This window comes from Rosa chinensis, chromosome 1 (genome assembly GCF_002994745.2).
Source record: "Rosa chinensis cultivar Old Blush chromosome 1, RchiOBHm-V2, whole genome shotgun sequence".
In the NCBI taxonomy this organism is placed as follows: Eukaryota; Viridiplantae; Streptophyta; class Magnoliopsida; order Rosales; family Rosaceae; genus Rosa; species Rosa chinensis.
The window spans coordinates 51,403,775-51,416,227 of NC_037088.1; the positions used below are offsets into that span (position 1 = coordinate 51,403,775).

Below are 12,453 nucleotides of genomic sequence, written 5' to 3' on the forward strand. Positions count from 1 at the left end.
CCTTTACCTCAGTTGCTTATTCGAGTCCAAGACTTGGTTGACCTTTTCCCTTATGCCATCCGTTACATCAATTTCACCACTTTTCCACATCTGACTAAACCTAACCATTCGGTTTTTTTTTTGCAGCCACTGCACTTTAAGCATATTGGAACCCAGGATAAAAATGGAACTTTGGTTTGTATCAAATTAACAAAAGAAGTATCTGCCTAGGGAAACAGGGGACAGCCAAAATGAATAAAGAAGCTCAAATGCTCAATCCATACAACCTTTCATGACATCTAAAGACAAATGTTAGCTTCAGGAACACAACATCCAGCTATGCAGTCAACTACCAAGTATCCATATACAGTTAGTTCACCCAAAAAAAGAAGAAGAAAAAAAACAGAAAAGAAAGAAAGAAGATTGAAATGCTGTGCAGTAGTGCAGCACAACTCTTTGACTTGGCCTTTTTCACAGTGGTGAAGATAGCAAGTTGAAATTTATCTGAGATGCCAAGCCTGGAATCATTTCTCATCCTTCTTTGTACTATAAAGGAATAACTGAAATCTACACTGAAATTTGGCAGAGAACGTTTCGAGGAGTGTGAAATATGTCGCCTATGGAACCGGATTCATTTGGAAGTTTGGAGGCATATTCTTATTTTCTGTCCTCCTCATCCTTGCCAAAACTTCTAAAACAATGACTGCGATAAGAATTACGCTGAGAAAAAATCCATAACTAATCTTCCATTCAATGCCTGCAGCTCCAATGTTGATCCCCAGAACTATGTTCACAGCTGCAAAGAAGATTGCAAACCTTCCAAACCAGTGGTGGTACCAATTCCAGTACTTTCTAATCTTGGCATCCTTGCTTGGTCTTAGAAAGAATGCCAATATCTGGAAATCCAAAGGTCAAAAACTCAAAATGATCAGCGTAGTGGTCAAGGAATAACAGTAACAACACTATACAAGAAGTGGATATAAGTGTGAGGAACAAACCTGAAGGATACTAAGCACAAGAACAAAGATTCCAATTGCTCTATGTGTTTGGAAATTGGCGTCTATTTTATTATAGAGTTTTTGTCCAAGTACCACTGCTGCAAGGCCAATGACAAATCCCACAAACTGAATAATTGAATGGAGATAGTACCACAAGGGGTCCTTGTGCTTGAAGTATCTTGGAACAATTGCCCCCAAAGGAATGATTATACCCCATCCAAATATGGCCAATATTCCATGGTTCTTCTTCATCTGCCCAAAATCACTAGGTGCCTCAGATGCAGAACCTGTAAAGCTTTTACGCTTAGAGAAACAACCAGCAATGTATATCCAGTATTGTACTGCTTATAAGAATGCATTTGCATGTTTCTGATAGAATAGAGAGAATTAAAGCTAATTGGTAATGGTTGGAGAGGCTGGAATTGTATGTATCTTTAGAATTCCCAATGCAGGATTCTAGATCTCCAACATGTTCCATCATGTGTGACCACACATTGGGTCATGCAGATTTAGAATTATTTAGAACATCCAACCCAAAACTATTCTCAGTGAGTGAAAGAAGCTGAAGATCTTATCATATATAATGCAAGGAAATTGGAAGTAAATTAACAAAAATGAGTGTCAAAGAGCACAATAGCCTACAAGGAGATGAACAAAACCTGCAGAGAAGTCGAACTTGATGGTGGTTTTATCGGTGTGTTTTGTTAAGTGGTTGTTGTGCTTGGGGTAACCGCTTCCAACGGCCAAGATAAGAGGTTGCCGAGAAAGATGAGCTTGAAATTTCAACTGGAATGCCAAGTAAATCCTAGGGCCATGAAGCACAACAGTAGCAGGAATACCAGTAAGTGGCAATTCACCTTTGTCTGGTATAACTTGCGAAGACTTTGAACCTTGCAAATAGTATTGCTTAATTCTTGCATGGCCTTTTCTATTAACCCATCCCACTATGGCACTTGAACCAACCATCAATCCATCTCTGGAAAATCCCATTCCTACCCACCCAGTAGTGTACACAGCAGATAATATTATGTTCATTACATGATCTTCAGTTTGGGTGTACTGCAACAAAAAAATGATTAACTTATAGATTAATTAAACATATATAACAAGAAAAAGAAGTGAAGGTTGTATAATTGAAAAAAGACATACCCTCAAAACAAAAGTGTTCCAAATAGGCCTGCAGACTATATCAGATGAATTACCATATGGTGGTGGCATGAAACTAGCCAGATCATTAACACAAACTGATACTCCACCAGACCCATCTATAGTATTACCACCCTGGACATTACTATCATCACCACCCAAAACAAAAACCTTGGCCTCCAAGAAAAGGAGAAGAGCACATAACCTCAAAACCAAAAGCCAAGTCCCCGAATTCGCCATTTCAAAAACCTGAAATTTTGAAATGAGATCTTAGGCTTAGAACAAGAGGTGGCATAGATCATGAACAAAGTGGGTTGTGATTTGTGAAAGAGAAGGCATATTCAGGAGGTTGAGAGGTTTTAGTCTCTTGGGCTTGAAGTAATATTGGGATATGGTTGGTGGTGGTGGGGTTTGTTCGTAGTGGTTGCTGATGGATAATAATTTCCCGCCAATTCTTACAAACTAACCCCCAACAATGTATGAACTGTTTTCAATTAACTCTTCTATATTATTAGGAGGGAATGAGGGATATCATCATCTTGGAAAACATGATAAAATTTCAATATATATTAGGAAATTTTTCTACAACAACTTAAAAAAAAAAAAGGAATAATTTGAGGGCCATGTAATGATAGATAGATGAGTGATGAAGCTTTGAAGTTGACTTGTTGTGTATCACAAGATACCATAATGAAGTTTTGTACTTAACAGCTTGGCTAAAACAGAAGGAAGAAGAGTCTATAATAAATTAATTGGAAAATGTAACCTTCCAACCCTTAAAATTAGAGTGATAGCGATCTCATATCTTTAAGTCTTGATTAATTGGAACGAAAACACCATTAGTATGACCCAAGAGAAAAAGAAAGGAGAACAATAGACTCTCTTATGGAGAATGAAAGGTAATTGAAGTGTAGCAGCCAGATTAATTAGTCCCATTAAAAAAAATTAGTCCTATTAAACATTTATCACACTTCACACAATGATTATTGATGAGTTTCTAAGCAATACATAGAGTTAGAGACTTGATACACGTCATGTAGTAAAAATGATGACAATAATAGTTGATCGGCATGTTTCCAAGCCAGGCAGGGCCAGCTGAAATTCAAGCGAAGTTTGGTTTCAAAGAATCAACAGATTGAAGCAACAAACATGAAGGCTGCGTTGCGGTCTCAAGATTCAGCATTTCAATTTATTAGGCCGGCTTCCTGATTCACCCCATTCTGCTTGATAAAAAAGTTATTCTTGTGACCATCAAATGTGACCTTCCTCTCGCAACATGTGTGCAGATTAGAGTAATCAGATGCAACCATTACTAAACATTTCACCTTCTTGCTAGCTCAGCTGCTGCTAGAATTTCCACATTCTAACAGCTTATGTTTTTGGGATCAGCGGTAAACCAATCAATAAACTTTATCATGTTAGCGTGAGTCATGGCATAACATTAGGGATGTAATATATTGTAATTGTATCATAGTTAGTACTTACCTTTTCTATGTGTGGTAGAGAATAGAGACGTAAGTCAATTGTATTCTTGTAGATCTCTTTATATACCTCCACTGTGAGATGAATAGTATATCAGAAAATTCATTCTCTCTATCTTGTCTTATTTGACTTGGTATCAGAGCAAAGATCCGAAAGGACTTTGTCTCTTGTTCTTTCTAATTTTAATTAGAGCCCCGTTGTTAGGGTTTGTCTGCATCCTCGGCGTCCGTCAAAACTTTGACTTCGGCGTCATCATCTCCACTTGTAATCCTAGGCGTCCGTCAAAGAACAATCACTTTGTTTTTGACTTCGGCATCATCTCCAGATCACTTTGCATCAGACAGGCATTCCACGGGATCACCTCCTTCCAGGCTCAGGTCATTCCAAGTTCAGACCTGTTCGTCGCATCCCAGGTCGTCACGGTTGTCCAAAATCAATCGCACTCCTCTGCTGTCCCTAGGTTGTCGCCGGCACTCCGTCGTCCAGAGTCTGCTCAGCTTCGTCCTTCATTGCGCGCACTTCGGCGCCGTCGCCCAGCCCCGACGGTCCTTCTCTCTAGTTCAGATCCATCAATCACAGTTTGGTTCTTCATCTCAGTTCAGAACCCAGACCCGTCCTTCTCTCCAGGTCACCAACCCGTGCAGCAAAAGAAAAAAAAGAAAAGAAAATTCTTGCACGGTCCGTTTTTGTTTTGTTACTTTTTTGTTGGATTCTCTTATTCTTTTTATTCCGCTGCATACTTTGTGATTTTGTGGTTTTGCTACTATATTGTTACGATGGGTGGTGATGAAGGTGAAAATTCTAAGATCAATGAGGTTCAAAAGATTGAGGTTTCTGTCCGAAATTCAGATGGTGGTTCTTTTGGGGGTCCGAAACTCAATCAAACATGGAAGAAGATTATGTCTGTCCATCTTTGTGGCATACACAAGATGGGGCATGTAACTGGGACAACCAAAGCTCCTAGTGAGGAAGATGCGGATGCCTATGCTAAGTGGGAGGATGATGATGGATCTGTGATGGCTCTCTTATTCAAAGCCATGATTGAAGATGTGCTACAGTTGGTGGAAGAGTGTGAGACTGCTAAAACAATATGGAAGACATTGGGAGATTTGTATACAAATGAGTCTGATTTTATACAGGTTCATGAATTGATGTGCAAAGGTGCTAGTATGCAACATAATGGGCAACCAGTAGCTGTGTATTTCACCAAGCTGAAGAATGTATGGGCTGAAGTTGATCAGAAGCGTCCTTGCAAGATCAAGAATCAGGAAGATCTTGTGTGGTACCAGAAGGAGAAGGAACTTGAGAAGGTTCATATATTCTTGAGAGGGCTTGATGAGAAACATAGCTGTGCCAAGGGAGAATTGCTCAGAATGACAGACCCTCCTAGTTTGAACATAGCTTTTACATACATCCGCAAGGATGAGTCACAGCAGGAAAGTGTCAAACATGCACAGGTTGAAATATCTAGCCTAGCCATTCAGGCCAAGCCCCCAGCACCTTTCCTTCAGCAGCAGAATTCAGCCCCATTCCATCAGCAAAGTTTCCCACAAGGCTTCACCAACTGCCCTTGTCCTCAATGCTCTTATTGCAACGACCTTGGGCATGTTCGGGAGACTTGTTGGAAGTTGAACCCACACCTTAAACCTAAGAAGCAAGGTTATCGTCCTAAGGCGAAAGCAGCTGCTGTTCAATTGGTCCAAGAACTAGATTTCTATGGAGTGGGTGGACAAGATCATCATACAGCAGGTGGAGCTACTCTTACAGCCTCTATAGCTGGTCGAGGTAAAATTGGTATGGCTTTAAAGGTTTCTAACTTTGTTGGTTCTGATACATGGATTATTGATTCTGGTGCCTCCGATCATATGACTTATGATAAATCATATTTTACTGAATTGTCTTCCCCACCAGTGTCCTATGTAACCAATGTCAATGGTGAGGCCTTTCCTGTGTTAGGGTCAGGGTCAGTTCATATTACTCCCACCTTAGAACTTCATAATGTGTTATATGTGCCTGACTTGTCTCACCATTTGATATATGTTCCCCAGTTGAATACTGAGTCTAAATGCTCCGTAACCTTTTATCCTATGTATGTGATTTTTCAGGATCTTATCACCAGGGAGATAATCGGTCGGGGGTATTTGAGGGGCAGGTTGTTCCATCTGGATCAGACATACGCAAGAGAGAAACCAGGAGCACAGTCCCGCGCTGCTTTGACTTCGAGTTCTGATAAGCTAAGTGAAATTTGGTTGTGGCATCGTCGTTTAGGGCATCCCTCTTTTAGTCTTATGAGAAAAACCATGCCTACTTTGTTTATTGGTGTGGATAAGTCTGTTTTACATTGTGAAACATGTTTTTTGGCCAAGAGTCATTGTGCTACTTATTCTTCTAGTATTTCTAATAAAAGTGTTATTCAGTTTGAGTTGATTCATTCTGATGTTTGGGGACCTTCTAGAGAACCCACTGTATTGGGTATGAGATACTTTGTGTTGTTTATTGATGATTGTACGAGATTGTCATGGGTTTCTCTTCTTAAAACTAAAGATGAAGTATTTCCAGCTTTTCAAACCTTTTGCACTCTTGTTCAAATACAATACCATAGCACCATTAAAGTCCTTTGTTCTGAAAATGGGGGAGAATATTTTAATCATGTTTTCCAAGAGTTTTTCAAAACTCATGGGATTGTTCACCAAACTACATGTCCACAAACACCAGAACAAAATGGAGTGTCTGAAAGGAAAAACCGTCATTTACTTGATATGGCTCGTGCTCTTCTCTTTAGTGCTCATATGCCTAAGTATCTTTGGGGTGATGCTGTACATGCCTCCTCCCATCTTATCAATCGTCTTCCATCCAGTGTCCTCCAGGGAAAAATTCCATTTGAGGTTCTTGCATCTCATGTCTCCTTACCTTCATTTCATAATCTTCTAGCTCGTGTCTTTGGTTGTGTTGCTTTTGTCCATGTCCCTAAACACCAGAGGTCTAAGTTGGATGCCCGGGTACTTAAGTGTGTGTTTGTTGGTTACAGAGGCTATCAGAAAGGGTACAAGTGTTATCATCCACTTACCAGAAAATACTATGTCACTATGGATATGTTACTTTCTTTGAGGACATGAGTTATTTTTCCTCTCCGGATACAGCCTTTCAGGGGGAGAATTCATATTTTGAAGAGCTGTGTCATGGAGAGGAAGAGGAATCAGAAGGAGGAGTGGAAGTCACACAGGCAGGGAGTATTTTGACGAATCCAGTTTAGACCATTAGCTCGTAGCTTCCAGCAACAGAAGCTCCAAACATCCAGACACCAGTTTCAATCACTGAACATGAGGTTGGAGATACAACTGCCCCTCCTGCCATCGCTTCTACCCCTGACCCACAACTTCCTGGTACTGAAGATCACTCATTTGAGGTATGTCCATCCACTGGTGCTAGTAGTAGTGAGTCTAATATTGGGCAATATGTGTTACCAAATAGGACCACTCGAGGTCAATCAGTCAAAAGATATGAACCTACTCTTACTGCTAAATCAAAATACCCAGTAGCCAACTATATGTCCACTAGGAGGTTGTCTAAGTCATATGAATCATTTGTGAATCAAATATCTGCTGTATCAGTCCCTAACAAAGTGCAGGATGCGTTGGGGGATCCAAAGTGGAGGAAGGCAATGGAGGAAGAGATGGAGGCATTGCAGAAGAACAATACTTGGCAACTTGTGCCTCCACCACAAGGCAAGAAAGTTGTAGGTTGTCGTTGGGTGTTTATTGTGAAGCATAATGCAGATGGATCAGTGGATCGGTACAAAGCACGCCTTGTAGCAAAAGGGTTTACTCAGATGTATGGTATAGACTACGATGAAACGTTTGCTCCTGTTGCCAAGATGAACACTATTCAGGTTCTGCTCTCATTCACTGCTAGTTTAAACTGGCCGCTCCGACAGTTTGATGTCAAGAATGCATTTCTTCATGGAGAGTTAACCGAGGAAGTGTACATGAGCCTTCCACCTGGGTATGTTGTTGCTTCTCCTGGTGATTTTGTATGCAAATTGAGAAAGTCTCTGTATGGTCTCAAACAGTCACCTCGTGCTTGGTTTGGGAGATTTTCACAGTTCATGCGGAAGGTTGGTTACAGACAGAGCAACTCAGACCATACCTTGTTCCTCAAGCATCAACAAGGGAAGGTAACCGCCCTAATTATTTATGTGGATGATATGGTAATCACTGGCAATGATACTGTTAAGATGGATAGACTGCAGAGACAGCTAGCTTCTGAGTTTGAGATGAAGGACTTGGGTGAACTTAAGTACTTCTTAGGAATTGAGGTAGCCAGCGGGAGAGAAGGAAACTATTTGTGCCAGAGGAAATACTTCTTGACTTGCTAACAAAGATAGGTTTGTTGGATTGAAGACCTGTTGATACTCCTATTGAGCAGAACCATTATTTAGCTGAGTATCCAGTTCAGGTACCTACTGATCGAGTTCGCTATCAGAGGTTGGTTGGGCGCTTGATTTATTTGGCTCATACTAGACCAGATGTTGCATATGTAGTGAGTGTGGTAAGTCAGTTCATGCATAACCCGAGTGAGAGTCACATAGATGCTGTTATGAGAATTTTGAAGTACTTGAAGTCTGCTCCAGGAAGGGGAGTACTGTTTTCTAAACACAACAACATTCTTGAGGTTTGTGGCTTCACAGAAGCAGATTGGTCTGGAAATATTACAGACAGAAGGTCGACATCAGGTTACTTTACCTTTGTGGGAGGTAATTTGGTTACATGGAAGAGTAAGAAACAGAAGGTTGTGGCACGTTCTAGTGCTGAGGCTGAGTATAGAGGTATGGCTCATGGAGAGTGTGAATTGCTGTGGCTGAGAAATCTGCTACGTGATCTGGGTTTCAAACTCAAAAGTACCATGTAGTTGTATTATGACAACAAGGCAACCATTGACATATCACAGAATCCAGTACAGCATGATCGTACTAAGCATGTGGAGGTTGATCGTCACTTTATAAAGGAGAAGCTAGATGCCAAAATTATTAGCTTTCCTTTTGTTCCAACTGAAGAGCAACTTGCAGATATACTTACCAAAGGAGTTTCCAAGAAGGCGTTTTATGACTCACTAAGCAAGTTGGGCATGGTTGATGTATATGCTCCAACTTGAGGGGGAGTGTTAGCGTGAGTCATGACATAACATTAGGGATGTAATATATTGTAATTGTATCGTATTTAGTACTTACCTTTTCTATGTGTGGTAGAGAATAGAGACGTAAGTCAATTGTATTCTTGTAGATCTCTTTATATATCTCCACTGTGAGATGAATAGTATATCAGAAAATTCATTCTCTCTATCTTGTCTGGTGTCAGAGAAGGAAATACTAAGTTCAAATCCTTGTCATTGTCTCCATTATCCTACCCGCCTATCTTTTTCAGAACAATGGGAAGTGAATGAACTTTAATTGCAACATTGACACCAAAACAAAGCATGGAAGTGATTTAGCCACGATTCCTAAAGTCATGGTCTAGATATATATGATTTATGTTTAAGGACTGTGCCAGAATAGGGTTGCAACAATTGGCTACCGAGGTAAACAACAATTAACTTTGGTTCATCATCTACGAGAAAGAACGATGGTTAAGACTATCATATTAACAAACTCATCTTATACTATCAGCCAATTGCAGATCGATCCCTCTGAATCCAGTCAACTACTATATCCCATTCTGCCCCACTGTGCATCCCTGAAAACAGAACACAAGGAACTATGTAAAATTTGAAATGAATAAATGTATCGAAGTAAAGGTTTTGTTGAAAAAAAAAAGAAAAAAAAAAGCACTAGAACACAGGAATGTCAACCAAAATTTAGAAGAAACGATACACTTAAGAATTTTAAGTTAATTGCATGTGAGAAAATAAATGCAAGATGGACCAAGCAGGCTTACAAATTAAATGGCGTATCTACTACAGAAAACTACTTCACATCCAGAAAACTTACAGCTCTAAAATTCAGTTTTTGTTGTATACTTCTAATATTATCAAGATTCTTTCCAGATTCACTTCAATTACATGCTATGCCTAAATGGTAATGGACATTTATTGGAAGAATAAAAAAAGGCAGTGAAAACTGCAAACGTACATATAGCACATATATGCAATCATTCACAAATGTACATAAACACTGATTATAACATATCTTGATACATGAACTAGTGTTTGGAGTTTAATATGGTAATGATCTGAAGCCATTTTAATTCTTGAAGCAGCAATCTTTAATCTGGAAGCAACAATCTTCTACACTACTCTCAGGAACTTGGTTGTCTCTATGGGGCAAGACTCTTGTAACTCGGTGTAGAGAGAGTGCAGGGACTATGCCTTTATATAGGAGCAGAAAACACAGTCCTCTTCCCATAAGGGTGTTTGTGTTTCACTAGGTTGCTCCTTCTTTTGCATACATATCTATACTTATCTAATCTATTAGATAAGCAAACGGTTTTCTATCGAATATCTTATCAGAAACATATAAGATATCTTTTCAAGAATTAGAGTCCTATGTAGTACCAATTGATTCTCTTAATCCTATAGTTGTTGTCTTAAGTAAATATGTGATAAGGTCCAATACAGTCTTTCAGGCAGAACACCAAAAACTCATACACAAGGGCACTAATAAGAGCACGAATCCATCCATCAGTAACAGGTTATTAACTTGATCACCATATGTAAACATTATTGAGTGCATCAACAAATATGATTTTCTCATTCAATATTCTCAAACTTCACAATAATCACTGCACGCCTTGTTCTTTAATCAGTTAGGTTTCAACTTCTATGTTCGTTAAGCAATGAGACTTCATTTATTTCCATCCTCAACACATCAAACTACTCCAAAAACATCATTTTCCAGTGACCACAATAGTAACACAGAAAAGAGGCAGAGCTCCATTATATCAAATAGGGTTCCGGCTCCTCTAAAGTGAGGAGTGCGTGAATTTACTTCAATTTTATAAAATCTGAACGCTCCACATAATCTAAGGGTCATAAGATTTGCCACATCACTTTATCAAAAAAATTTGGAATTTTAGTCCAAACATACGTTAACTTGCCGTTAACTAAAAAAAAACCAAGGGCTTTGACGTGATGGTTTCTCCCGTGCATCACTGTGCTTCCGTGGAAACTCATCCATAAATAGTTGAAGAATACATTTTTGGAAACCATTGATGTGCAGGTTTTGGTAATGTACACAATTATAGAATCATAATGATAAACACGATCTAGGTATTGATAACTTTGAGTTCTCTCCTTAATAAAGAAGAATAGTACTATTTGTTATTGCATCCAATTGTACCCCAAAGTTAAATTCATAAGTACGTTCCGTCTCTTTGCGGCGTTTGCCGACTTCTTCAATTTGCTATTGAAAGTTAATTGAGAAGCAGGTATTATACCGATCTCATTTGGTATTGCTTGAAACACTTATGTTTGTTTCAAACTTTCAATGAATTGGCAAGCCGCAAATTCAACTATGAAGCAATAAGAAAGAGAAAATGCAACAGGAGAAAACTTCTCTTTTCATGGAAACTTAATCTGGAACCTTACAAGCCAAAGGAGTAGTGCTTTAAAGCGTAGCAAGAGTTAGGGAAAATGCAGCCATGATTGAGTTTCCATGGAAGAAAGAGAAAACGCAGCAGGAGAAACATCACTTCAAATCCCCTAATTTTTTTTTCTTTCCATAGGGTTAATGGCAAGTTAGACATTGTTTAGACTAAAATCTCAATATGTGATGTGTCAAATCTTATGACCTTTGGATTATGTGGAGCGTTCAGATTTTATGAAATTGAAGTAAATTCACGCCTCACTTTAGAGGAGCCGGATCCATCAAATAGTGCCTAGTTGAGCCATTATTTAATGTCTTTGATCATGAAATAATTAAATCCTCCATTCACCACCCTATTTTTCACCACCTAGTGTAATACTTGAAGAGAGAGTCTCTAGAAGGTGGCTTCAATTCATTTGTGCAATTAACTTGGGACAGTGATCAGATTGAAGGGACAAAATCAAGTTGATTGATGAAAAACTAATGCCTTATTCAATGCAGAGTTCAGACTCGATCTGCTTCCTGGTAAACCTAAGACTTCCTACAATCCTATACTCTAAGCAAGTTGCATAAACTTCAACCTACAGTGATTGCTATCATTATCAAAAATTAAACCACCCTCAAAAGCCAGAAAAGTAGAAAACTAAATATCAAGTTAAGGGGTAAAGGAGGAGGAGAAAATGTGCTTAAACATATAATTTCAAATTATGTCTTGAAATACAGCAATTCATTCATGTGCTTTGCATCCAATACAGCAATTGAAATAGCATGCGCAACTCACCTCTCACATAAGCTTGAGCAGATTCAAGTGCTTGGTGTCCTTGTACTTGTTGCGCACAGCTGTAGATGCGAATTCTGAGCTTGGGTTATAGATGTTGCAGAGGTAGACGGACAGCTTCAAACGCTTCTCACGCTCTCCATCATCAAAACCAGGCTCGTCGAAATGGAGGTCGTTCAGATGTGCCTTGAAAAGACCATCAGACTTGAAATTTAACTTGCATGTGGCACACTGGAACTCCATTGTATCAATCGAATCAGGAAAACGGTTGTAGAAAACCTAGGTGAATCGCACCCAAATTAACAACAAATACCTACAAAATCAGGAGAGAAATCGAGGTGAGTATTGGCGTGAGTCATACCATGTAATTAGGATTGTGAATATTTGTGTATTATTAGGATTATTTTGTTGTAATTAGTTTAATAATAGGTCTTGATGTGTCTTGTATATATACTCCGTTCTTGGAGAACGTAAATAACATATCAGAAAATCTC

The 12,453-nt window shown here is 39.1% G+C and overlaps 1 protein-coding gene across 1 annotated transcript; it reads right to left on the minus strand.

Annotated features, from left to right (window-relative positions):
* Window positions 1–203: 203 nt before the first annotated feature.
* On the minus strand, window positions 204–2,498 carry LOC112181982 (cytochrome b561 and DOMON domain-containing protein At3g61750). Its single transcript, XM_024320396.2, has 4 exons — window positions 2,127–2,498; window positions 1,637–2,036; window positions 978–1,264; window positions 204–875 (listed from the first exon to the last, which is right to left on the minus strand). Exons 1-4 carry the CDS (start codon window positions 2,361–2,363, stop codon window positions 597–599), a joined length of 1,203 nt encoding a protein of 400 aa, XP_024176164.1. The 5' UTR covers window positions 2,364–2,498; the 3' UTR covers window positions 204–596.
* Between the last annotated feature and the right edge of the window lie 9,955 nt (window positions 2,499–12,453).